Here is a 26,973-nt window from a genome sequence, read left to right on the forward strand (position 1 = left end):
CCAAATGCCCTGCCATTAGCATTGATGAGCATGAGGGCCACTCCCAACCGGAAGACTGGACTTAGTCCACATGAGATCCTGACAGGGTGCCCGATGTGACTACTGTCTGTGCCCCCACTGGCCCTTGCCCAGATGGGCATTCATTTGATGGATGATACAATGCTTAATTACTGCCAGACACTAATGAAATGTGTCAGGTCTTTTTATATAAAGGTGAAAGAAGCACTACCCAACGATCCTGAGCAACCCTGCCATTTGCTGGAACCAGGAGACTGGGTCTACATAAAGGTCCATCAACGAAAGACCGCTCTGACCCCTCGTTGGAAAGGCCCTTACCAAGTCCTGTTAACTACCAACATCACTGTGAAGTGCCAAGGACTGACTGCCTGGACCCATGCTTCTCACTGCAAAAAGGCCCCTCCACCTCGAGATGACCCTCCAACGGCTGATCAGCCTGTCCTTCTGGTACTTTTTTTTTTCTCTTTCTGGACAGCAGCAGAAAAGGACAAGGTGAAGTGCTGGTAACCTCTCCCTTGTCCACTAACAGAACCACCATACATTCACCATCTGCTGGAGGAACCCAGTTATTACAGGGTGACGTGCTGGTAACCTCTCCCCTGTAAGATGCTGAACTACAACTGTACAAGGAAAGAAGAAGAAGAAATGTTCGTTTTGCTGAAACCACCAGAGTCCAGGGATTCTTGACTACAAAAGACATTAAGAATTGGCCCTGGTGGAAGAGATGGAGTATCGTAACCTGGCAGGGAGGAACTTGTGGGAACCACGCTTGGGACTGTGGTATTGAGTGGTGGTTTGGGTTTATTCCGGGGACTGGGCTCTGTGCTTTCGGACAAGTACCTTCAGCATGTATAGCCTTCCCTAATTGGCTGTCAGATTATAAATACCAAAGGCGCCTTGCTGCCACAATCACTGCCCCTGCCATTATCCTCACTACCACTACCACCCCGTAATACATCCTAATACAGACAATACCAATGAAACCCAATGGCCAAGGCCTTTACACCTTAGTGATCCCAATGGGATGTGCCAATAGTGCAGCAGCAATTTGGAACATTTACAAAGGTCAACAACATGATGAGAAATTAGAGCAACTGGAAAAGGCCACAGGTCTTATTATTAGAGCACAGTTAACCCAGGTACAGGCTAGGGTAGGTGAATTACATGTTATTTCTGCCCTTAGTTTAATGACCCAGAAGCTGTTGACAGAGATGGTATTGAATATCACCGAGGCAGGAAAGGGATTGCAGTGGGATCTGGCATGTTCAGAAATTCAGGATTTTCTGAATAACCAGCTCATGGCCATTCGGAGTGATCTTGAGCATCAGGCTTGGCCCACTGCCCTTACTAGTGCTGCCCCTACTAGTGCTTCAGGAACGCCATCTGATCTGTGGAGATTTTTAGGGTGGAAGTGCAGACGCTCACAGTGCTCTTTCCAAGCATATGGGCCGGTTGGAGGAGTGTGGGCTCCCACATACCGAATCCTGCTGGGTCCGTAGGGAGGATGCAAGTGGGATTGGATAATTCACCAAGATATTTGGGAAATTAAACCACCTGATATGCCTAGCCAATTTATAGTCAGTGCTCCTGGAATAACGCCCGATGTTTGGATAGGGATAGGAAGCCAATGGACATTTTGGCCTTTAAAGCCCCTGCAGCTTCAGTGGGTACAAAAGCTGAAGCTAGGAGAAGTTGTCACTGTTTATGACGTCTGTTGGGAAGGTATGGGACAAGGAACTACCCTGACAGGACACCTACTTTTCCAAGCTAATGACAGCTGTGTGTATGTTAAGGCCACCACTTTACAAGACATACATTTTAATCTCACCACTGCTACAGGCAATAATATTATTTATTGGCCAGCGGATAGAATTTTACAATCAGCCCTTAGATTTCAGATATCCTTTAATTGGACTGCCTTAGTACCTGACTGGTTCCAAAATTTGCTTTCACTCCTACCAGAGGTCCAGATAATCTCTGAATTACAAGGGCAAATTCATATGCTCCAAAATATATATCAAATTGAAAAGTATGCCTTTCATACAGCCTATAGAGTGTCTACTTTATGTATTAAGTATGACGTATTGTGTTTTATGACTAAGGCTGTACAGCAACCCCATCATATTATTACAGCGTTTAAAAGAGAACTGGATAAATTCATGGAGGTTAAGTCCATTAATGGCTATTAGCCACGATGGGTAAGGAATGGTGTCCCTAGACTCTGTTTGTCAGAGGGTGGAGATGGATGGCAGGAGAGAGATCACTTGATCATTACCTGTTCAGTTCACTCCCTCTGGGGAACTTGGCGTTGGCCACTGTCGGTAGACAGGATACTGGGCTAGATGGACCTTTGGTCTGACCCAGTATGGCCGTTCTTATGTTCTTAATGGAAATGTTAATGTTTTTATTGTTGTTGTTTAGTTTAGGGTTAGGTTATTGTTGTTGTAAAGGATGTACTAATAATAGTACCTTCCATGTTCATACTAACCATGCTTTGTTGTTGTATTCAATTAAACCCCAGAAGGTTGTACCATGTGAGCTAGAGTCAGAAATACAAGATTTAATGAGAATGGAGGTTTGAGAGTGATGGTTGTGCTGGAAGCACAAAAGGGGGGAGTGTGGAAGCAGAGAAAAGGATAAAGGGAATTTGAACGCAGCTATCTTAACTTTTAGGAATAAAGTAAGAGTCAGGCTAACACTAGCTCTAATAACGTAAGATTTCAGGCAGGGCCTGGGCAAGTGGAAAGCAAGTGGAACAAAAAACCATAAGAGATACTGTTTTTCGACCTTGTGTTAGATAAGAATGGAATATAGACTGTAGCAGGAACTGAGAAAAGTAAGATATCAGAAGGAATATATATAAACAAGATGTGGTTGTTGATCATTATTGTCTGTAACAAAAGGTATAAATGCTTGCCCTAATTGTTTATCTAACGGAGACCTGCCTGGGATGGGGGGGAACCTCTGTCTGGGTTTACTCTCCCCTTGCAAGTGTCAGGAAAATAAACTGTCTCTGACTTGTTGCAACCAACCTGAGAGTGAAGACTCTGTTTTCTTCCAGATGGATAAATATGCAGTAACCAGCATGTGGGGGCAGTTTTTTCCTTAGGAATGGAAGTGAAGACTACTCTGTCCAACTGGAAAGGCAGGGGGCATGTGAGAAGGCAGAATGCAACTGCACAAGCAGGAAACTGGCCAGGACTTGTGAGAAGTGTCATGGGCTATTTTAATGACTACAAATGGGACAGGTACCTGCTCTAGTATCTCAGACAGATGATGGCATCTACTGCAGCCCTAGCATCACGCTGAGATGCTGACTCGGAGGGAAGAGTGCCAGCATGCGAACCTCCGGCACCTGGATTTCTGATGAACTAAGTGCCCATAGGAGTCCTGTGTGGTTTCTGTGTCTAGAGAGGGGCTGAGGGAATGGCCACATCAGTGTAGTCAATCTGTATGCAATCTGGCACAAACAGTGATACGGATACTGTGCTGCAATCCTCACTCGCCTTTGTATGACCTTAGCTAGCTGAGCCCAGCGAGGGATCTGCAACCTGAGCTGCGCGTGTTAGCTGGCTCTGGAGCTAGTGAGCTCATTTGTCAGACCCACTAAGCAGACAGACTGAGTCTAAATGACTTTTCTTTGCAATTGCTCATAGAAAACGTTTATTGTTTGGCTCGTTTCTTAGGGCACAGCACAGATACAATCCTGCCTATTCATTCTTTGCATGCTGTCCATGAACATTTCACCGCAAGCAGGGGAACGTTAGGCCACACCTGCTGTGCTCAGCAGGCGCTCAGATGCTGCAGGGACGAGCATGGTATCGAATAGAATAGAACAGCAGCACAGACGGTGCGATCAGCCAGGCATGGCTGGAGCACGCAGCAGGAATCAAGGAGTTAACAGCCTGCATTTTACAGGCTTGTAATACAGGGAGGCTAGCTGAGCGGCAGTGTACAATAGGGTCCCTCTATACAGCGAGGGCATACATTGGTTATAGTTCCATTGCTTCAGCAGTTGTGTGGCCCTACACTCTCCCTAACATGCGTGCCACCCACCAGTTGCATGGCATGATGATTCTGCAGATAACCCTTCCTCCCTGGTAGCAGTAGGGATACGGGTAATAGCCCAGCAGAGGCTCGCACACCCGCTGGCAGTATCGGTTGGCACGGCGACACTGAGCACAGCAGTAGCCTCGTTCATCCCACAAGGGGTGGAACTCGAGTCCGTTCTCCGTCTGGAAGAGAAAACAGCCAGGAGAGGGCGTGAGGGAGAAAGTGCCTGGGGCAGAGCACAAACCCTGGGTTCAGTTATGGGGAGCTGCTGCTGTGCTGACGGAATACTAGCCCCCCCAAACGCTAGGGGGATGCTTATCCTGCCATAAACACTGCCAGCATAGAATCATGGAATATCAGGGTTGGAAGGGACCTCAGGAGGTATCTAGTCCAACCCCCTGCTCAAAGCAGGACCAATCCCCAATTAAGCTTGGGAATGGGAAGAGAGGCAGAGCCACCAGGGACTGGGGAAGGGGGCAGAGGGTGGGTTGGGATGGTCATAGTACGTGAGTGACAAGAGGAAGAGGGGCCATTCAGTAGTGCTTAAATTCAGGTTTGGGGCTCTGAATATTGGGAGACCCCTGAGATCTGACAGCATTTCTGAGCAGTCTGCTGGCTGGCAGTGGAACTAGTGTTGGCTCAGAGGTTCGGGGCAGCACCCCAAACTTCGGATGCTGTATCTGAGCTAATTGAACCCCTCTGGACTAAAGCACTCATGGTATTCCAGTGCTTGGAGCACAGCAGGAACAGCCTTTTCCCTGGTTCTCCAGGCAGGTGTGCCAATGACCACCCGGGTTTTCTGAAGGTTCATTTTGGGTGTGGTTGCAGGTTTGGATAGAGGTTTGAATCAGTTCTTATTTCATCTAGTTCTCCTTGGCCATAGAAGGAACAGGACCCAAATCAAGAGGACCAGCTTATCTTAGAAATGCAGCTGCCTCGTAGTCTGAGCACAAGACTGAGAGCCAAGGATTTCTGAGCTGCAATCCTGTCTCTGACTCGCTGGGCAAACCATTTAACTGCTTCGTTCCTCGGTTTCTCCAGCTGCAAAATGTGACTAATAATATTTACCTCACTTATGGGAATGCAGTGAGGATTAATTAATGTGTACAGCACTTCGATGCTATACATTGCTATATTGTTTTTGTTGTCCACACAAGATCCAGTGAGAATCTAGTAAAATCACCCAGTGGTTACCTGAGTTATTCACCAGAACTTGGGAAGAGAAGCAGGTGGTAATGCTGCTTCTGGGGGGATAGTCGTAGCATGGCTCCATAGAGGAGGGCATGAGCACAGCACACAATTAAGAGTCAATGCGAACATTTGGAATGGAATGGAATTTGAGTGGCCCACCACGTCTTCGCACTGGTTGAAATTTCCGTTTGTAGTGCACCGTTTTCTGTCGAGTTTGGTATTTTCTCAGCCCTCATCACTAATATCTGAGCACTCCTCAGTCACTAATGGGTTTTAGCCTCACAGCATCCCTGGGAGGTCAGGAAGCATCATCCTCATTTTAGAGCCGGGAAACTGAGGCACAGGTTGGTTACTGAGCTTCCCAAAGGTCACACAGCAAGTCTGTGGCTGAGCCAGGTCTTCCGAGTCCCAGGCCAGTGCCCTGCCCACTAGACCATCCTATCTGCCCTAGTCCTCTATAGGTAGGTCAAATGTGATATTACACCCAAAGAACCATGGCCTCTCCTATTATGAAGAAAGATTGCAGCCATTTTGCTGTGCTTTGAATTAACTATGTTTTGGGGACACTATGAGCATTAGCTCAAACAAACCCCCTAATTGGCATGACCGTTCCACGCCATTCTAATGTCATCATCATTTATTGGGATTCTTGTTTTAATGCAGTGGGCTTTAATACCTGCTAAGGTGGCTAAGAGTCACATGTCAGGGGCAGACACAGGTCAGAAAAAGGTGCTCAAGTAGGTCAGATGACGTAGCTTGAGAGTGTTCCTGCTGTTGAAGTTCAGCCTGAGACTGAAATATTGACAGTTGCCCAATAATTATTCCCAAGGACTCACATAGTCATTTACGGGAAGATCCTCTTCAGTTAGCTGCCGGGCCCGGCGTTTGGTTCCTGGCCTCGCATCCTTATCCACATGGTGCTCATTCTGTCTTTCAGCCCCATCTCGTTTGGTCACAAGGAAGTGGATATCATCTTCCACTCCATCTTCAAAGTCATGCAGCTCAGGAGCTAAGAGTAACAGCACAAACAATCATTACAAACAACTGCCCTGGAGAGACTGCCGGGACAAAAGTTGCAGGTGGCGTGCTCACCTCTAGCATAATATGGCACAATGCCCCACTAAACCCAAAACAGCACTAAACCACGCCCACCATTTTAAGAACTTTGGGTCAGACCAATGGTCCATTGAGCCCAGTGTTCTGTCTTCTGACAGTGGCAGTGCCTGATGCTTCAGAGGGAGTGGACAGAACAGGGCAATTTATCAAGTGATCCATCCACTGTCGTCCAGTCCCAACTTCTGGTAGTCAGAGGCCTAGAGACACCCAAGGCATAGGGTTGTGTCCCTGACCATCTTGGCAAATAACCATTGACGGACCTATCCTCCATGGACTTATCTAATTCTTTTTTAAAACCCAGTTATACTTTTGGCCTTCACAGCATCTCCTGGAAATGAGTTCCACAGGTTGACTGTGCATTAGGTGAAGAATTATTTCCTTTTGTACATCCTGCTCTTTTGTACATCCAACACACAGACAGCTCCACGTTACACAAACTGGAAAGCAAGCAAAAAAATGCCTGCAGTGTTGCTGTGAGAAGGAGCAGGGGGAAAACTTTGTCTCCAGTGAACAAGGGGTTCATTTCAGCTCACCTTCCCCCTTCCCTTGTGCAGATGTAAATTGACGACTTAGGACAGAGAGAGAGGCGAATGCTAGGGAAGAGAAGGCTCCACACCTGGGGTCACAGGACGTGCTGACAGCACCTGGGTGTTGTCTGCTGAGCCATCCCACTAGCTTACAGTTACTCTGAAAGATGCTGCAGGTGTGTGTGTGGAAAGAAGAGTGTTATATAGTCATGGGCCTTAATGGAATCAGACACTGGCCCATGACACAGAGTGTCTGGTCTGCCAGCCCTTACAAACTGATACATTTTCAAAGCAAGTCACCGGAGATCCTGCCCATGGACAGGTTCTATTGGTCACAAATGCAGATCTCTCTGATTTGACATTGTTCCTTCACAGTCCCACAATGGCACCAGCCTGTCCTGTGGGTGATATCCACAAGACACCCACAAGAGGCTTAATCGTACAGGGTGCCCCTGTACAGGGAATGTTCATCCAATCAGAATTTATTCTAATGATGTAATGCTTTTATGTTGGCACTCTACATGCTGCAGACAGTGGGCGTGTGGGCAGACGCAGTGGAAGCTGCTTTGACTGGGGTTGGGGAAGGGGCACAGTGAAACCTAAATGCAGTGAGCATGGGGAAGGGGAGAGTCAGGGGCAGCGGGAGGACATCGGGGTGGGCATTCTGCATTGGGAGCAGAGGGAGGCAAGGGCAGCGGGGCAGAGGAAGGACAGTTGGGGTATCAGGTAGGAGGGGAATGAGGTGGTGCTCTGCGAGGGGGAGAGGCAGTCAGGGTGTCAGGGATAAGAGGGGAGTGGGGTGAGTGCTCTGCATGGGGAAGGGGCAGTCGGGATGTCAGGGAGTGGGGTGAGTGGTCTGCATGGGAGCGGGGCAGTTGAGGTGTCAGGAATAGGAGGGTAACGGGGTGGATGGTTTGTATGGGGGGAAAGTTGGGGTGTCAGTGGTAGGAGGGGAGCGGGATGGGGGGTCTGCATAGGGGGAATTACTGAGACTCGACTTGATCACCCTGCTTCCCACCTGCTCCCCAATGCCACGGCAGCCTCTCCAGCCCCTGGGGTCACGCTCTCGTCCTCAGCAGCCGTGGGGCCCAGCCTCACCTGAGCACATCAAACAACTTGCTTGTTGCAGAAGTGGAAACATAAATCATCCCCTCAATGTTTCCATTGTGGGGGCCTTGTTCCCCCAAGTGCACTTTGGTTCCACCACCCCTGCCTGAGGTGGAGTTCTGGTGGAAGCAGGAGACTCCCACTATCTAATCCTTCACTTTAACTGAGCTTCACAACAGAGCAGTTGTCTTTCTAACTGACCTCCACACTCTTGACAATTATTACTCCGAACACAACAGTCACAGTTCTCTTTTTCAATAATAGAACAGTATTTGCCGTTACTCTAGTATCTCTCATCCCAGGCTCTCAACACTGCTTTAGAAAGGTAAGTGTTGTTATCACCACTTTACGATGGGGAAAGAGACACCAAGTGGCTAAATAACTTGCCTGAGGTCATGCAGTGAATCAGTGACAGAATTTAGTTGTCTTGGTTTCCATTCATCTTCTCTAGACACTGTTGGCTTCCTTTCAGGTGCCAAAGAAATGTTTCTCTTTGTTCCTGTGACAGAGGGCAGGCTGATTGAGGGCTGATAATGAAGGACAGATTGACCTATTGCAGGGAAAAGGCCTAGCTAGTTATATTACACGGGTTGTTTTCTTGTGATAGTAATAAAGGATCTGTCCACATTCATTTCTCTGATTTATAACTCCACTTTGGAAACTTGTTCTGGGCCAGCTTGCAGCATACAAAATTTCAGAGAGAAAGACGGGAACTGTTAATGTGACTGCAAAGCTGTTCCCGGAGATGCGGGTTGGTTAACACATTACATCTCTTGTGGGAGTGTGCAGGGATGAGGGAAAAGTCTATTTTACCTGTGATCAGAGTTGGGTGGATCCAGTGTATGGTCACATTTTTACAGATGTCAAAAATTTTGGAGCTCTTTAGGAATTCTTTGTTGTCAATAGGTTTTTCCTCTGGAATCCAGACCATGGATTGTTCAAAGTAGGTAGTCATCACTTCATCTTCCTGAAAGAAGTATGAGGTGTCACCTTGGTGTGCTGGCATAGACCCCACCACCTCCCGTGGCTTCTACCCCTCCTCAGATTCCTTTGCTAAAGACATGACTTGTTAAAACAGTGCAAAACATACACTCCCTGTTTTTAAAGCTCCATGGATTTTGCCTTACAGATTTAGGGTCACAGTTCTGACCTCTAGCCCTAGTGTACAGTTAAAATTATGACCAACTGAGCCGAGTTGCTGAGGAGTGTGAAAAATTCACACCCCTGAGTGCCATAGTTAAACTGACCTAACTCCCAGCGTAGATGCTAGAATAATTCTTCCATCAACCTATCTACTGCCACTTGGGGAGGTGGATTACCTACATCGCCAGAAAAAACCCTTCCTTCAATGCAGGAAGCATCTACGCTACAGCTGCGTAGCTGTAGCACTTGTACTGTAGATGTGACCCCATGGAGTAAGCCCCCTTGATTTTAATGGAGTTACTCCTGGTTTACACCTGACGACGTGACAGCAGAATAATCAGGGACCTTGTCTCTTTCTATGCCTCCTGCAGTTCCTTTGCTTAGCTGAGGGCTTGCCTATGCCACAAATGCTTTACCAGCATAGCTCTGTCGGCTAGGGGATGTGATTTTTTTCACGCTTCTAGCCAACAGAACTAAGCCTAACACTAGCTCTCCTTTCTCTCCAGTCACTTAGTGGATATGTCAATGCTACAGTCAGAGGTGAGACTGCAGCATGTGTAGACATATCCGAGCTAGCCTGGAGGTAGCTTGCTCCAATAGCACTAGTAGTGAAGCTGTGGCAGTGTGGGCTAGCCGCTCCATGCCCAGGGTCTCAGATGGGCTCGTACAATCCATGCTGCCACTTGTGCTGCTGCAGATCCACTGCTATTGTTATTAGAACTTGGTAGATCAAAGCTGACTTGGGTATGTCTACATCTGCTGCAGTCACATCACACCTCTGATTGCCGTGTAGACGTATCCAATCTTGCTTCAAGAGCCTTCTCCTCTGCAACTACTGCCATTTGGAACAGCCTTCTGATTTCCCTGATTCATCAATTCTCCAACTCCTTTCAAATCTCAGATTAAAACATCTCCTTTCTCCCTTGCTCCTTCCTCTTAAATTCTCTCTCCTTCTGTTACTAATTTGTGGTCAAGCACTTTCATTTATTCCTCACAAGATGCCTTTATACCACTGTTTTCTGTCATTTATACCAGATGTCTCTCCTATTACATTATGCTGTAGTGTATTTTGGCATGCAGATTTTATGAACGAGGCTATACAAGAGTATTGCATTGGATTGCACCAAGCTATTTACTAATACCACATGTATGCAGAATGCTGGTGTGCTATTTACTATTTACCATTGCTAAACTACACCAAGACCCATCACAACAGCCCTCAAAGCTGCTGAGCTCCTCTTCAGATTTTGATCTGCTTTAACCACTATCTATTTATTATTGGGATATTGGGTGGAGGAGAGAAATGATTGCTGATCGGAGTATGCAAGTGTGTGTTTTTCTTGGCTATGCAGTCATGCACAGGAAGAAATGACTAGATCTTAAATCTTAGTTTCTCACACTGGGTTTTCCCTTTCTGTTCTCTATCCTGGGAAATACTGTTTTGGTAAAGATTAAAAAATCATAGTTATTTGATGACCCAAAGGCTCTACTAGATTCTCATGAAATATCCAAAGAATCTGTGATTGAAAACTCAAAGGAAGAATGCCCCCCAGAATTTAGGCCCTGAATCAGAAAAGCCCTTCTGCACATGTGTAATTTTAAGCATATGATTAAATTCTGTTGGCTACAATGGGATTTAAGCACATGCATAAGTACTTTCCTGAATCAGGGCCTTACTGATTCACTATTGCCTAAATGTGGCTGCTCTTGTTATTTCATGTCCTTTGCATAATTCACTCACAGAGCACTGGGCAGATCTTTCTGGGAGAACTCATTAGATTGACTTCTGGCGTCTGCTAATCCTGGGCTGCCGTGTGGCCTTTTAACTACAACAGGATTATTGTTCTTGATTCTTGGTATTGTACTGATGGGGATTTTGTCTGTCTTCTGTCTGATCCTGTCTCTTTGAATTGTCGTTTTTACCAACAATCCTCTGAAACAGGATAATTTTATGAAACCATCGCAACGCTCATTCTTCCGTAGTAGCACACTGTCAGTGAACGCCGGAGCAGATGGAATTCCAGTGAGAACATGCTCTGATTCCTAGATGAAACTATCGAAGTCAGTTTCACATGGGGTGGCTTATGCAGATTTTTATTTTATTTTATTTACATACCTCAGGTTCCTGTATTTCAGCCTCCGTAGTTTCAGGTATTACTTTAATCTGAGTTTTGATGAAGCATTTTTGAAGTCCTCCAAAAAAGATGCCGGTTATTCCCTAAAAGCAACAACAACCAGGCATGTGAAAGGTGAAAGTTTAAATAGCAGCACAAGGAGAATCTCACTGGATCACAGTTTAGTTATGTTTTTTGTTAGTTTTTATGCAATGGTGCTAAGATGTACTAAAAAGATCTCCTACGGGATATTGCAATATATGGGTTTGGAGAATGGTGCTATTTACAAATAGCTAAAGGAAGGGATTAATAAAACGCCGTCCTGATACCCACTTCTTTGTAACTATCACATGCTTTAGTCATCACAAATAAATGAATAAAATATTATCTGGCCATTCTGAATGTATGAATCTTCAGCCTTCAACTCTTGCTAGATTATTAGATGAAGATTTCAGGACATGTCACTGATCAGATTATTTCCCTAGGAATTATAATTAGGTTTCAAATAGATCTTATTATCTTGTCATGAGGTTTTGATGCTCTCCTGACAGTAAAACATGCAATTTTTTTGTAGATTTACTACAGTCACATTCATTTGCAAGGATAAATCCAATGACTAGATCTTGATTTCAAACCAGGTTTTCATGGAACATCACCATCCCCACGGTGAAGAGCTCTGGTATTAAATGCCCCTGAGAGCGTATGGGAGAATAGCATCTTTCCCTCTGAAGGATCTTGAAAGCATGCTGTGGAGCGTCATCACTCACTCAGCCAATGAAATGCAACCACCTTGGGGCTAACTCGAGCAGCACTATACAATAGCTTTTAGGACTTGATCTCCCTGAGCACTCCTTGCCCTAATCCAACAAAGCTCTTAAGCAGGTGCTTAATTTTAAGCACATTATTAGCTTCAGTGAAGTCAAGCTTGCATAGGGTAAGTGAAGAATAACTCTGCAATGGAACTGCAGAAGGAATTCAAAAGGGTGGAACAATAGGACTAAGAATTTGGATAGGGTGTGATAGTTAATATATGGGAGAGTATTGTCTAGTGGTTAAAGTACAGGCAGACATGGGAATCAGAAGACCTGGATTCTATTTCTGGGTTTGCCACTGATATGCGGGGCAGTGTTGGACAAGTCACTTAACCTGTCTATGCCTGTTTTCCTATCTGTCTAATGTGGGTAATTGTATTTACCTCTGAGGGTTATTGTTCAGTTATTGCAAAATACTTGGAGATCCTCAGAGAAAATTCTCTAGCTCCCAACTCTTATTTGTGGAGGTGTCCTATCCAACTATTTGTCCAGTCTTATTCTTGCTTAACATAAGAGACCTGATCAGAGAAGGAAATACCCAGTGTGAAGTGGCTTCAGCATAGATAGCAGTAAGTTTTCCCCCTCCACACTTGGTGTCTCTGCTGTGACTGTGAACAGTGTTGCCAGTTACGATATTGACACTTTCCTACAAGAAACTGGACTGAAACCGCAGGCCCCTGAAAGCCCATCTAATGGTAATAATGCCCTTAAGTCACTCCCAGAGGGCCTACAGATAAAACCGTCGCTGTGTCATGACCATCTGGTTGCCTCGTTGTAGAAGGTTTAGAAAAACTGGCATGCTTACATTTTTAAAGTCATGTATTTCTAAAATTTCCTCTCTGCCATTTCCAGATCTGAATGTCTCTGTTCTGGTTAGAGGATCTATTTCCATCAAAATCTTCTTTTTCTCCCCATGGCTAAAGAATGTGTGCTCCATATCGTATATCTGTGAAGACAAGAAATATAAGCAGAGGCAGTCAGGTCCATCCCAATATTTTAAATTTTGTTGATTTAGCAATAAAAAAAAACAACTCCATTCTTTTACACTGGTTTTGTACCACAGTTTCTGCAGATGGTTATAAAAGTTCCTAAGCACCAATGCCAAGGGGCCAGAGCTTTGGAGCAGGGGCTATCTCTGCTTTCTAGTATCTGCTGGTTGCTTTTACAGCTGCTCCACTCACTTTGGGCTCAATCCTACACTCCACTCCAGGCAAAATACCCTAAACCTCCATGTTTGCATACAATAGTGACAAATGTTACAGAAAAACTGAGGCTAGATAGATGGACTTTAACGCGAGTCTTCCCTGAGTCAGAAGGTCAGGATCAGACCCTCAGTCCATTCATGTGTTAGTGATGGGTGTACCTCAAAAGTAATTGTCCCACAAAGTGTCCACCCAGATTTTGAACATTCCCAACCTGGGGTTTTGGTTTGGCCCAATATACAGATAAAGATCACTTGCAAAAACTGAATCCAGATTCAGGTTTGGATTTCAAGCTCTCCAAAGTTACTAGGAACTGCCAGACCTGACCAGTCCAGTGTCCTTTAACTCACAATAGGCCAGTACCAGTTGCTTTGGAGGAAGGTGCAAGTGGACAATTTAGAATAACCTATCCAGAGGGAAAGTTTCTCACTAACTCCCATAGTTAGCAATTGGTTTGTGTCTGAAGGGTTTATATCTCTTATTTTGTAAATTCTGTCTCATGTAACAGTGGATGTTTTCATCCTTCGTATCAGTGTATAATTGTATTTTTAACCTGCTAAGCTCTTGGCTTCAGTAGGATCTTGTGGCAGTGAGTTTCACAGGTCAACTCTGCGCTGTTTGAGAGAGAAATTTAGTGTAGTAGTTTTAAATGTAAAGCCTTTTAATTTGATTGAATGTTCCCCTGTTCTTGTATAATGAGAGAGGTGAAACAGGAGTTCATGAAATAGCCTTTTCATTCTGTCAGGCACCTTCAGTGAGAGGCATCTGGCTCTAGAACGTACCTTTTTCCAACACAGCTGGAATCAGGTGACCTGCAGGCACCTGGCAAGCCCTAGTTATTCTCCTGGGCCTCTGAGAAGATGGATCCATTAAAGCCAGGTAAGTAGATTAATAGGAGGGGAATGATAAAGGTTAATGGGCTGGGTGGGTGAGGAAGGACTTGTTCATATTGGTTCTGTTTGCTGGTGCTGCACATGTATTTTATATAACGATGTTGTGGGACAGGCAGATTTTATCTATAACTAAAGTAATTCCAGGGTGTCTCCACTGGCTCACTGTGTAATGCTAGATTCATTATTCACTCCAGTCCCCACTAGGGGACTCCCTACGCCTTCTAGAACTCTATTTCCACTAGCTCAGGCCTGGTCTACACCAGAAAATGACGTTGGCTTAACTACATCGCTCAGGGGTGTGAAAAATCCAGACCCCATAGCAGCATAGCTGACCTAACACTCACTGTACACAGTGCTAGGTGGATGGACGAATTCTTCTGTTGGACCTCGCTAGTGCCTCTCGCGGAGGTGGATTACCTACACCGATAGGCGAACCCCTCCTGTGGGGGTAGGTTGTGTCTACACTGAAGCCCTACAGTGGTGCAGCACTTGCACTTTGAATGTAGACAAGCCCAACATTCTTTACTTAATGTTGACTGTTCAAGTGCTAGTGTCGACAAGTCTAAACCATTCTCAACACTATGCCAAGATAGCCCATTCCTGGCTGACAGTGGGCGTGCTAATGTAGACAGGGTTTAGGAGCCGGGATAAAACCTCCTTGTAATGGCGCCCCTCATAAGGCGTTATGGAAATATGCTTATGAATATATATAACATAACTGGAATATCAGAGGGGTAGCCGTGTTAGTCTGAATCTGTAAAAAGCAACAGAGGGTCCTGTGGCACCTTTGAGACTAACAGAAGTATAGGGAGCATAAGCTTTCGTGGGTAAGAACCTCACTTCTTCAGATGCAGATAACTGGAATATGTTCTGTGCTACATATGCCATGTAACATATCTATGTAAAGGTTATGATCTACTGAATCTATTAATCCTATTTGTATGCATGTATCATTTTTGTACTCAAAGTTATAAATATTGGCCATGTACTGGCTTGATTTCTAAATAACCTTAGTAAGGCATTTAGTCAGTTCCTGGAGAAAGGAATTTGCAAAGTTAAGTGCCCAATCAGGAAGCACTTAAGGAACAAGGCATCTTGGAATGCTCCAATCCACATAAGAAGTCTTCCTGGAGACATTCAAGATACCATGTGGGCAATAGCTTCTGCCTGTAAAAACTGTGAGTCATGCATGGACATGTAACTTGCCCAGGTGACTCCAGAACTCCATCTTGGAGCTGAACTTTGCATAGGAGAGAGGAGGGGGTCTCCACCCACAAGAAAAAGTCTATTTAAGCCGGTGGGAGATACCTCCATTTTGTCTTCAGCTGGCTAAAGAGAGGGCCTCTCCACCCCCAAAGATACCTGACAGAAACTGGAACAAAGGACAGTGACTGCAAGGGGTGCGAGTGATTGCTGGACCCAGACTGGACCCAGACTAAAAAGAGATTCACTTTGTTCTGTCTGTTACTACTTGGAACCACTTAAATCCTACTTTCTGTATTTAATAAAATCACTTTTTACCTATTAATTAACCCAGAGTATGTATTAATACCTTGGGAGGAGGGGCAAACAGCTGTGCATATCTCTCTATCAGTGTTATAGAGGGCAAACAATTTATGAGTTTACCCTGTATAAGCTTTATACAGGGTAAAACGGATTTACTTGGGTTTTAGACCCCCATTGGGAGTTGGGCATCTGAGTGTTAAAGACAAGAACACTTCTGTGAGCTGCTTTCAGTTAAGTCTGCAGCTTTGGGGCAAGTAATTCAGACCCTGGGTTTGTGTTGGAGCAAACGGGCGTGTCTGGCTCAGCAAGAGCTGGCAGGGAAAGCAGGGGCAGAAGTAGTTTTGGCACATCAGGTGGCAGCTCCCGAGGGGGGTTCTGTGATCTAACCCATTACACTCCCCTTCCCACACACTTTTCCACTTCAGTCCTCTCACTGTCAAGGCAGTGGTGGATTAAGGGACGATTTAGCAAATTGGCCAGTCCAGACCCTGTGCTCCCAAGGGGACTCCATCCCCCCGGCACAGCTGAGGTTGCACACAGAGAGAACCTGTGGCCCACCTGTGCCTCAAGATCCTGCATCATGCAGATTGAGTAAGACTTGAGAGAGCTCCCTCCAGGGCCCGTTGACACCAATGCTGTATCAACCAGAGGGGGCACTGCCAGTACCAAGCAACAGGAGATGCTTGTACCCAACCCTTGGGCTCAGCTCTGTGCTAGGAAGGTTTCCTCTGATGTGGGCCCAGAAGCAGGATTTCAGTAGCCTCTTCCCTTCCCCCTCTCCCCTCCCTCCCCCAACTGTTAAAGCTGAGTCCTTCCACTGCAGACAGCAGACTGTTAAATAGCAGCAAATGCCTTGTGGCTGGCCATAGAGGTAAGCAGGGACCCTTTCACCCTGACTGGTGGCAGGACCACAGCTGCCTGCCCTGAGTGTAGGGATTTTCAGAACAGCAGGGCTGGGCCAGATTATTTCATCCTTTTTCTCTGCTTCCCTCCCTCCCTTACCCACAGCATGCTGGGCTGGAGGTTCAGCTACCCCTGAAAACGAGGGAGGTGCAGTGCTATATAGGAAGGACAGGCTGGGGTGGGAGTGAGTCTGGGGGAGGGGGCCAGAGTAGAAAGATCTCTAGGAAGAATGCCAGAACTGAGACGCCTTCCTTCTCCTCAGAAGATGCCTGAAGCTGGCTATGCCTTAGCCCTTTGCCTTGGACTCGCCTGTAGCCAGTCCCACCTTACCCCATTACTTTAGCTGAGGGAAGCCCTGCTCTGTGTGTGCTTGGCCTTTACAGGGACAGTGTGTCCTTTTCATCTTGTTCCTCTTTAAATGGTGTGTAAGCTCCATCCAAGCCTGCAGAATTCTTGCCTGCTTCTCTTGTGTCTGTCTGTCTTCTGTCCAGCCATAAGGAAGATGATGAAACACTGGTACTGTGGGAACGGAATCCTAGGCGGAGGGTTCACATTGGCGATCCCATAGCTAAGGGTGTGCACTAGAGTGACTAGATAATGGGGTACAAGAATCTTAATACGTAGGGCCAATGACATGCATGAGGCCTGGAGGAATAGGCACTGTGCTGTTGTCCCTTTGGTCCAAGCAGTTAGCCAATATTGGGGCCTTGTGAGTTTGTTTCTGTCAGAAGGAGAAATGGATAATATGCATCAGATATGTTCTGTGGTGCAATCCTGTTTATTTACACAGCACATGCTCTCAGCCCTGTGGCCCTGAACACATCAGGAGCAAACAGCACCAGGTAGTTTCCTTTCTCACAATTTCCAAGCCTGTCCTGTGCCCCAAAGAGCTCTGTCTCATGCTCTCTTTCTGAGCCATGCTCACCACTGCACCTCTGGCTGTGTCTGCTGGCTTCCTGCCTCTCACACAAAGCAACCCCCTAGTCCCTGGGTTTGCAGTTAGTCCCGTGGAAACCCCTCAGACCACATGGCTTAGCCTGTTCAGACTTTGCCTTGCCTTAGGCAGCCATATCTATTGTCTCCAGTTATCACTCCATATAAAGGCGCTTAACTGCTCTTTCCATTTAGCCTGAAAGAAGTTTTAGAAAGGTCTGTGATGGTCTATAGAAGGCAGTTATGAACACCTTCCAGCATAACAGTACTTCCATGTCTTGTACCCTCCCTGTGCTGAAATGGGCGAACAGAGAATTAATAGTAAATAGTGTATCTCCCATACAATCTGTATTACTCTTCACAGGTTGCTGCTGCTGCTGTTGCCAGCTTTGGATGGTGCTAGGCAGCTCTCTTGTCTCTGTTGTTGCCTGACTCTTAGGGGCTGAATAGCAGAAGATGCTATTTGAAGCATACAAATGATCCTCCTGAAGCAGTTAAACCTGGTGAGTTGTCTTCGAGATTCTCTTTCAAGGATAAAACAGTGTCTCTCTAAAGAAAGTCCTCAAGCAAAGGGCACAGAAACCCCTGAAGAGCCAAGAGGGGAAAAGATAGTACTCACGGTGCCTGAAAGCAATATGTTCTCTAATTCAGCAGCAAGGCAGAGGGCTGCATGGTTCGGGGAGGCAAACACCCCTCTCGTCCCCGCAGGAAGCCCCTCCAGGGTAGGTCAGTGGCACATGGGGAGTGGAATCTGAGGAGCTTTCACTGCTGCACCTGCTGAATGTCCTCTCTGGATAAAAGTAGCACTTGCGTCTCCAGGGCTGCTGGTCAGGTGCCTTTCTGGACCTCTCTATCCTTTCTTCTCAATGACAGAAAGCTGGCTCAGGGGTCTGGCAGTGGGCTGCACAGCTGCTCCCCCCACAGACTGACAACTTGCAGCCAGTCTTCACCACCCTGTGGCTGGCCAGTGGCCTGTGTGAAGTGAGATTGGAGGGTCTCCATCCAATTCCCAGTAGAAACCTGTCCACACATAGCTGGCAGGATCTGGCATCCTGTTGGCACTCTCAGCAGAGGCCAAAGACTGGGTGGGGATGGGGGGAGCTTGCACCAGGTTGTATTCATTCTGTGGATAAACAGAGGCTTGTGTCTCCAGGCTATCAAGGCAACAGTCCTCATGGAGCCAAATCCTAAGTCTGGGCAACCTGACTGTGTGCGGAGAGGCAGGAGAAGGGCTTTTATTAATAATAAAACTTAACTCTTATATTGTGCTTTTTGTCTGTAGGGTCAAAGCCCTTTACAAAGGTGGTCATTATCATTATTGCCATTTTACACATGGGGAAACTGAGGCACGAAGCAGTAAAGTGACCTGCCCAAGATCACCCACAAAACCAGTGGCAGAGCAGGGAATAGAACCCAGCTATCCTCAGTCCCAGTCCAATGCTCTAACCATGCTGCCTCCCACTTTAAAAATTAAAATGTATTAATAATGTTCGGTGTCTCCCTGACATTCATGAGCATCTCTCAATAGCTAAATTCAGAATTTTTAAAAATATACTCGTTGATAGATTTTACTTTATGGAAAAATTAGGTTAAAGGCTAGAAAATGTTGGCGTGCTGCCTGCTCACAGAGGCAAAGTATGGGCTGTGTTTTAAATCATCCACGAAAGAATCTGAAACCATATTGTAGACTTACTTTAGAATCCCCTTCTGTTTCAGGGGAATTATTTTTCCTGTGAGTTGGCCAACTAACCCATTCGGAGGCTTGGTTTAGCTGCACATTATTTGGAGAGTTGTGAAATTTTTAATTGGGCTTAAGAGATATTGATAGTTTTGAGAGTCATCTCAGAATTTGCATGGGGAACAAGCTCTCCGCATTGTGATAATCACTTTGGTTTGTTATCTTGTCATCTTTGTTTTGTCCATGTAATGCTACTAAATGGCAGGTTCAGGTTATTTCAGTGTTAATGTATGAAGGTGGAGTGCATGGCTCCAAAGGAAAACTGCAAAGTGGAAAATTGGTTTGTTGCTACTTTTTACTTCTTAAAGTCCTATGAAAAAAGCCAGAAGGGGTTTTTTTTTGTGTGTGTGTGTGTGTGTGTGTGTGTGTGTGTGTGTGTGTGTGTGTGTGTGTGTGTGTGTGTGTGTGTGTTAAAAAAAGGGTTTTGTTATTCTTGATTTTTTTTTTTTAACATTAGAAATTCAACCCTTGCCTATCCTGATTTTCCGGGAAGACTCGATGGACTGCTGGAGAAAGAGTTGTCTCGTGAGATCACCAGAGACTGAAATCAGAGCAGTTGAGAGGAGAAGGGGTGTTTGGTCAGGCTGCTTAAATCTGTTTTGATTTTTGTTAACAAACATGTTACTTTAACATCCACCATTGGGGAAAAAATCTTTCTTTGCAAAAGATTAAAAAATTCGTCACCCTTCAATTGAGGGCTGTTCTCGAGTCCTCCAGCCAACCCAAAGTCAAGAGCTGATAATTCTAACATTAAAATAACCCAAACAAGCAGGAAACTCCCCCCAAACTTTTCAGGCTTTCATTTTACATTACAGTGAAGCCCAAAGGGCACAAACACAATGTTCCTTTTCTTTGCTGGCCACTTCTGTTTTAATAATTAGAAGACTGGGGTCTTCTGTCTTTCCTACTAGAAATGTTTTCTCTTTGACTCTCCATTGCAATGTTAAATGGCTCCTCTTGAGCACTTTGTAGTGTTCTTATTTTTTATTGTTTAGTCTCCTAGATGTTTGTAAGTAATATTTCTATCCCTGGCGGCTTGGCCCTTTATGCATTTGGGTAACATTGCGCGCTTACTTTTGCTTTACCCCTGCCTCTCTGTGCAGCGGTAGCTGTGAGATACGGTAGTGATGTCTATTGTGCAGTCTGTCCCCCGTAACCTTTCATTTAAGTATGGTGAAGACCTTTCCTGACAGGGTTAACTGCTTGTGCTCCCATTGTGTGACTGGCAGGCTGTGTGTAACTACAGCAGGGGTCAGCAACCTTTCAGAAGTGTGTGCCGAGTCTTCATTTATTCACTCTAATTTAAGGTTTCGCGTGCCAGTAATACATTTTAATGTTTTTAGATGGTCTCTTTCTATAAGTCTATAATATATAACTAAACTATTGTTGTATGTAAAGTAAATAAGGTTTTTAAAATGTTTAAGAAGCTTCATTTAAAATGAAATTAAAACGCAGAGCCCCCCAGACTGGTGGCCGGGACCCAGGCAGTGTGAGTGCCACTGAAAATCAGCTCGCGTGCCGCCTTTGGCATGCGTGCCATAAGTTGCCTACCCCTGAACTAGAGGAACAGTAGAGACTCTGTGAGGACCCAGCAGCAGCTTGGAGATGTGTGTATGGCTTTTATTTCTTTTTGATGATAAGAAAATAAACTTTCAGGAAGTGGGACACTTTTTAGCAGAATAGAACGATCACACTTGGGGCCTGGACTGTTTGACAGTTTAAAGTACATTCTGCTTTGAAAAAATGGTCTTCACATCGTAAAGCTAGGTGTGTTTAAAGGGAGTCTCTTTCTTGACCAATGCCTTTTGGATCTCTGGAGAGTCAAGGTGGGTGAGGTAATATCTTTTATTGGATCAGCCAGACCCATCCCTGTAGAAAGAGAGCTGCACTGGGCACACATCTCCAGGGATGGGGCCTCTAGTACCACTACACATGTAGGTCTATTGTTCTCCAGGCCTTTACGTGATTAACAGAGTCCTTTCTGCGCTTCACAGCAGAGGCGTAGTTAGGGTTGCAGCCGAGGAGGAGCGGTGGAGAAAAAAGGCGCCGGTCCTTCGGTGGCATTTCAGCGGCCCTGCGCATGCGCCGAAATGCTGCTGAAAGATGGAGCGGCGCATGCGCAGGGCCACCCCGCTTCCCCATCCGGAGCGCTGTTCGGGGCACCGAGACCCCCGGCCACGCTCTCAGGGCTGGAGTCCTGGCCGGAGCGCTGGGAGCCCGCGGCCCCACTGCATCGGCCGGAGCGCTGGGAGCCCACAGCCCCGTTCTGCCGGCCACTCGGAACGCCGGGAGGCGGGAGCCAGCAGGCCAGCCCGCGGCCCCGTTCCGCCAGCCACCCGGAGCGCCGGGAGCCAGCCTGCGGCCCCGTTCCGCAGGCGCCACTTTTGGGGAATGTGGTCAGGGGAAGCGGCCGCTTCCCCTGAACCCCGCTAGCTACGCTACTGCTTCACAGAACTGTCACATCTAAGCCACTGTAAATCAGTGTCAGGATGAGGTTCATCTATTGCTCCTGGGGCTTGACCCAGAGCCTCTTGCACTCCAAATCAGCTGCTATGTCAGGAACTTCGATGAGTGACTTGGCTGAAGTCCTCATCCACTCCTCTGTCTGCTAGAGAAAGGTCCAGATTCATTGTTGCCCTTGGGCCCCTCTGGGCCTAGGACAGGTGTAAGTTGGGTTGCCATCTTGCAGCAGCACCAGGTGCGTGGGGTGGCTGTGGCCAGGGTGGAGGCAAGGTGTGGGTAGGGCAGGAGAGGAAGGGGGTAGATTTGGCGGTGGGAGGGGACATGGCTGGGGCGGACCAGTACCCCGGTGATTATGCACCTCTAGAAAGCCCCACAAGGGCTCCTGAAACATGGGCACAAATTAGGACAATCCTCGGGGCAACCCTAGCCTGCAGCAAGGAGTGGCCCCTGAATAAGGGTGGTGCAACCTGCCCCCTCTATGTCTCTGCTGGAGTCTGTGTCACAATGAGTTCATAGTGCTCTTTTCTATGGCAATTGTTGGCTTACTAGGCCAGGGCCCCTTTGATTGCCCACTGTTAGCTAGGTAGCTCCCTGGAGGTCAGCATAGCAGCTGAGGCTAGCTCTTCTTGAGCTCAGACAATTTGATGGCGTTCAAGGTATGAGCCACACGTCTCCAGGCAGGAGCTCTGTGCCCAACTAAATGCTGTGATAGCAGGACTGTCAGCTGAACTCAGTTACAAACCTACTGCTTGGCAATGGGCTTATGGGCGCAGATGATTGGAATGAAAATATCTCCACCAGATGTCGGCTCTGAATAACGGCAGCTTATTTTAAACAGATGTAGTCAAGTAAAGTAACAAAGGCAAGACCAGGCTTCCAGGCAGCCCCAGGGCTGACACAAGCATTGGAAGTGCCCACACAAGCAGCACCAGAGCCAGATCATAAAGGTTCCTCCCATCAAACCCCTTCCATTCCCCCCATTGAACCTCCTCTCACCACCCCTTACTGTGCAGAGTGAAATTCAGCCCTGCGCAGAGCGTGCAAAGCCTGTGTAGGTACCACTGAAATCCCCCTTCAGCCCTGGGGCAAGTACTGAAGGACAGCTCAAGCAGTGCCTAGGTCTTGCACAGGCCCTCTGTGCTGAGGTGAATCTCGCCCACAGGGTGAGTCTGAGAGAGCTGGACTTCTAGCCCGTGACCCAGGTTTCCCACATTGTGCTCAAGACAACAGCTCCTGCTAGCTGGTCCAGGAGCTCCAACCCCAGGCTGTTCTTGAGCCACTCTCTGTACTGGGACTTTATCTGCAAGCAGAAGCCTGGTGGGAGGAGGCAAAAGGACAGGGGAAGGCAAGGACCAGGCACAAAGTGGCTCGTTGGTGCCAAGGTCCATGTTCTTGCTTCGGGTGTGTAGTGGGGAGTTTACAGTCCTTGCTAGGTATTTATGTGGGTTGTGATAAGTGGTGTCTTTTCAACGTCTGAGGTCAGGGCTCGTGCCTGGCAGACAAACCCCTCTCAGTGGGACACATGAAGATGGTGCAGGAATAGGTTTGGAGGGGAAGGTAACCAGCCTATCACATGTAGATTGGCTCCAAAATACATGCTTTTCTAATCGCTGCTATTTGAACATCTCATCAAACAGAAAATATGTGTCTAAGGATAATGATCCTATAAAAGTGGAATTTCCCCAAGGAACCAAGAAATATTGGGCCAGTGGAGTCAGCAGAGTTACACTTTGGCCCGTGATGTGGTTTTATTTCAATCTACCTTGTGCTACTCTAGATATGTACAATGGGGATACGAGGACTACGGGCTTAGGAACTGAAAATAAATGAACACGATCCAGTTAGCAGAAACGCCTCTGAAAGCAAGTCTTTCTCATTGCCCCCTAACATTGCAAACACATTAAAGTAAGAAATATAAATCATGACAATCAATCATTCTAGATTCTGGCTTCCTCTCCTCTTTATGTGGTGGCATAATGACTTTTCCACCAGTTTATGGTAAGATAATTGAAACAAAATGGAAAATAGTTTCATACTTGTCATAAAATTTGCTGCTGGTGAAATAAAGTAATTTTAACTCTTTATAGCTGAGCTCCCATCTGGTGCAATTATTAATTATGAAAATATTTCACTAAAAACACTAAAGGCTAGATCTGAATAATGAAAAGAAAAAAGTCAGCATGAATATTCTGTAGTGTAAAAAATGTTTAGCACAATATTCTATTGATTTTTAGAGTGAGCAGTTAGCAGTATTGATAGGTGTAATATTGTAGAAAGATTGATCTCACTGTGTAGAATTGACACTCTAAAATACTGGATCAGTGAATATTTACTTACTTTTTTAGGTGACGGGTTCCAGAAATATTTGACACCAAAAAATATCAGAATAAGAAAAATCACCAGTACGCAGAAGAGCAATCCACAGATCTTGTATCTTTTGCAGATCTTCTTTCTTGTCTTAGATGCTTCTGCCTAATTAATTACAAAACAGCAATATCCAGTGGTCTGCTTATCATTCCAAGGAGTGCTGAATACACATATATATCAGACAGCTATTATGTTTTAGGTAATAAATATTACATGGGAAATTCTGCAATGGTAAAGAAAATCATTAACTTACATCTAAAAAGTGACAGAACTTGGGGCTCTCCTGAGAATTCTTTTCCATGGTCTCTAAGTAAAATTTCCTTCTCTCTGTGTGTGTAGAGAGGTCGGAGAAACCACTGCTGAGGTGGAGTTACAAATGATCAGGACTGAACATGCCAGTGAGGAGAAACTCTGTACTACAATGATTCCAATATGTCATGCTGAAGCCTGCCTTATCACGGGAGTCTATAATGCACCAGTCAAAGTGTGTATATGTGCGTGGGTGCCTATTGCATCCGTGCTGGCGTTGAGGTGTATGGGGGGCAAGCGATTGCCCTGTGGGTTGGAAAAGTGACTGAGGGCGACCTGTTATACAACCGCTTTCACTCTACACCTACAGTGGCAGTGAATAAGCATTTTATACGCTTACTAAAACTGGACAGCAGAAGAGTTCTGCCCTATCTCCCCCACACCCTTGCATTCTCTGTCTTTCCCCCTTTGTCTCACCTTTCCAGCTGTGCCTCACATCAGCTTTTTCAGTAAATCTAATGTTGCCTCCCCCGCGCCCCCCCCCCCCCTTCTAACTCTCTCCCTCCTGACACCTGGGTCTTCTGTGAGCAGCTTAACTAGACCAGTCAGGGCCAGCCTGTAGGGCTCTAGATCTGAGCCGGCGGTGAGGCACCGTAGCCCTTGCTAGCTGTGTGTGTGTTTATGAAGGGCTCTTCAGAAGCAGCCCCTTGGTCCTTTGCTGGGGCTGTGGAGCTGGGAGATGAAATGGGGTTGCCCTCGCTGATGTCTGGCTGCTGGTTGCTTTGGAGCCCCTCAGTGGAATGACTACAGTGCCTAGGACACTAGAGTAGCGCTCTGCCCCTCCTGGATCCTTCGTCTGGAAGCACTAGGTCAAATTCAACTCTGGTGTAAATGAGCGGAGCTCCATTGACTTTAAGGGGCACCTGCTTAGACCAGGCAATGAATGCTGAACTGCAATGCAAACATGAAAATGGAGTTAAGCCTGGCAAAATTCACCAACGCCCCACTCCCCCCAAGTCCCCAGGCTTTGGGGCATTCAGTAGAGAAACGAAGTTTAACTAACTTTTTATGAAGTCTTATCTTCCTTTGTGAAATCTTCTTGGCACGTCCTGGTTTCCAGAAGATGGCTCAGCATGTGACCTCACGTACCGCAGCAGAGTTATTGAATCCACGCTCAGTGTGATCTCACAGCAGGATGCATTCTGGGATATCATCAGTGAAGCAGGAGGTGCCAAGACGCTTCCACAGGGAAGGAATAATTTTAAAAAGTTTATTAAAACACGTGTCCGCTGTGCCTTTAACTCATTGTAGCATTGTTGTCACCTTTCCGCCTGTGCAAGGGATATGAGTGGCTATGCAGAGGCTGGAAAGAGATCCGTAGTGGAGACCACACCAGAGCTCCTGCAGTGTCTTCCTTTATTCAGAAGCTACTTTGCAATTTTCTGGTGTAAACGTCCGAGTACAAAGCACTCAAGGCACAAATTAGTCTTACATATACTACAATACATACATAGTCTTCAGCAGGGAGGGAGCACAGGACTTTCAACCCCAAATACAGGCGTATCTGTCACTGGCACTGTAGGAAATTCTTTTAGCTATGAGTAAGGCTAAGATTTTGTCATGGTTATTTTTAGTAAAAGTCAAGGACAGGTCACGGGCAACAAACAAAAATTCACAGAACCCATGACTTTTACTAAAAATAACCGTTCAAGCCGCGGCAGCAGCACATGGCCCCAGCTGCGGCTCCCACTGTCGGGCAAGGACGCGTGGCCCCGGCGGAAGCTGCGGGGCAAGGGCACATGGCTAGCTGCAGCTCCCACCGCAGGGCTATGTGGGGAGCATAAGTCCAGTTCCCAACCCAGCCATGACTCCAGCTACTGAAAGCTGAAGCTGAAGAAGTCACAGAGGTCTGGTAAAGTCACAGAATCCGTGACTTCCGTGACTGCTGTGAACTCTGTGACTAAATCGTAGCCTTAGCTATGAGTAGGCAGTGGGCTATTCTAGTTCCTGGCATTGGCCACTAGGTGGAGACATGCTTGTTACAGAACTGGGACAAAGGTCAATTAATGTTACTTTGACTTTAGTTCCCCCATTATTCTGGATGGGACAGTGCCCCGGTGGGTGAACCGCTACTGCTCATGAGCACTGCAGGGTCCTTTGTGTGTTAGCTGCAGCTCCTTTGATACCAAATTTGCTTTTTGCTCACTATGCTTTATCTACCTTATATACTTATCTGGCTCCGTCACCATAGAATCTGAGTGCCTCACACTCTTTAATGTATTTATCCTCACAACACCCCCGTGAGGTAGGAAGTGCTGTTATCCTCATTCTACATGTACAGAAGGGAGGCAGAGAGACTGGCACTTGCCAAGGTTACCCAGTTAGTCTTTGGTGGAGGTAGGAATTGGTGGGATCTCCCAAGAGCTTGGCTACTGCTCTAACCATTGTACCTCCCCATTATAGATGAGTGTGTCAGCTTCAAGAGTTCTGTCCCTGTAGCCATGGATGTTATTGCTCTGGGTTCTGGGATCGTTCACCCCATGTGCCAGGACCAGGCCTGCCTTTGATAGTTCCTCTGTTTTGACTCAATGTGCAAAGAAAGAGCCTTCCCAGGGCTCTGATCCAAAGCTATGGAGCT

The 26,973-nt window shown here is 46.4% G+C and overlaps 1 protein-coding gene and 1 long non-coding RNA gene across 3 annotated transcripts; one reads left to right on the forward strand and one right to left on the reverse strand.

The window, feature by feature from the left end:
* Window positions 1-3,652: 3,652 nt before the first annotated feature.
* Window positions 3,653-25,532, reverse strand: TNMD (tenomodulin). 2 transcript variants are annotated; one of them, XM_065556464.1, is made up of 7 exons: window positions 25,399-25,532; window positions 24,057-24,191; window positions 12,887-13,027; window positions 11,272-11,373; window positions 8,826-8,979; window positions 6,099-6,271; window positions 3,653-4,253 (listed from the first exon to the last, which is right to left on the reverse strand). In XM_065556464.1, the coding sequence occupies exons 3-7, from the start codon at window positions 13,016-13,018 to the stop codon at window positions 4,044-4,046; spliced, it is 771 nt and encodes a 256-aa protein (XP_065412536.1). In that variant the 5' UTR covers window positions 13,019-13,027; window positions 24,057-24,191; window positions 25,399-25,532; the 3' UTR covers window positions 3,653-4,043. The 2 variants fall into 2 exon arrangements, with proteins under 2 accessions (XP_065412536.1, XP_065412535.1); XM_065556463.1 differs by lacking the exon at window positions 25,399-25,532 and adding an exon at window positions 24,340-24,515.
* LOC135973401 (uncharacterized) lies at window positions 17,883-20,672 on the forward strand. The gene is made up of 2 exons (XR_010590228.1): window positions 17,883-18,021; window positions 19,714-20,672. It is a non-coding gene; the product is annotated as an uncharacterized LOC135973401 (long non-coding RNA).
* Window positions 25,533-26,973: the final 1,441 nt, after the last annotated feature.

The sequence above is a fragment of the Chrysemys picta genome, chromosome 9, assembly GCF_011386835.1.
Source record: "Chrysemys picta bellii isolate R12L10 chromosome 9, ASM1138683v2, whole genome shotgun sequence".
Taxonomy (NCBI): domain Eukaryota; kingdom Metazoa; phylum Chordata; order Testudines; family Emydidae; genus Chrysemys; species Chrysemys picta.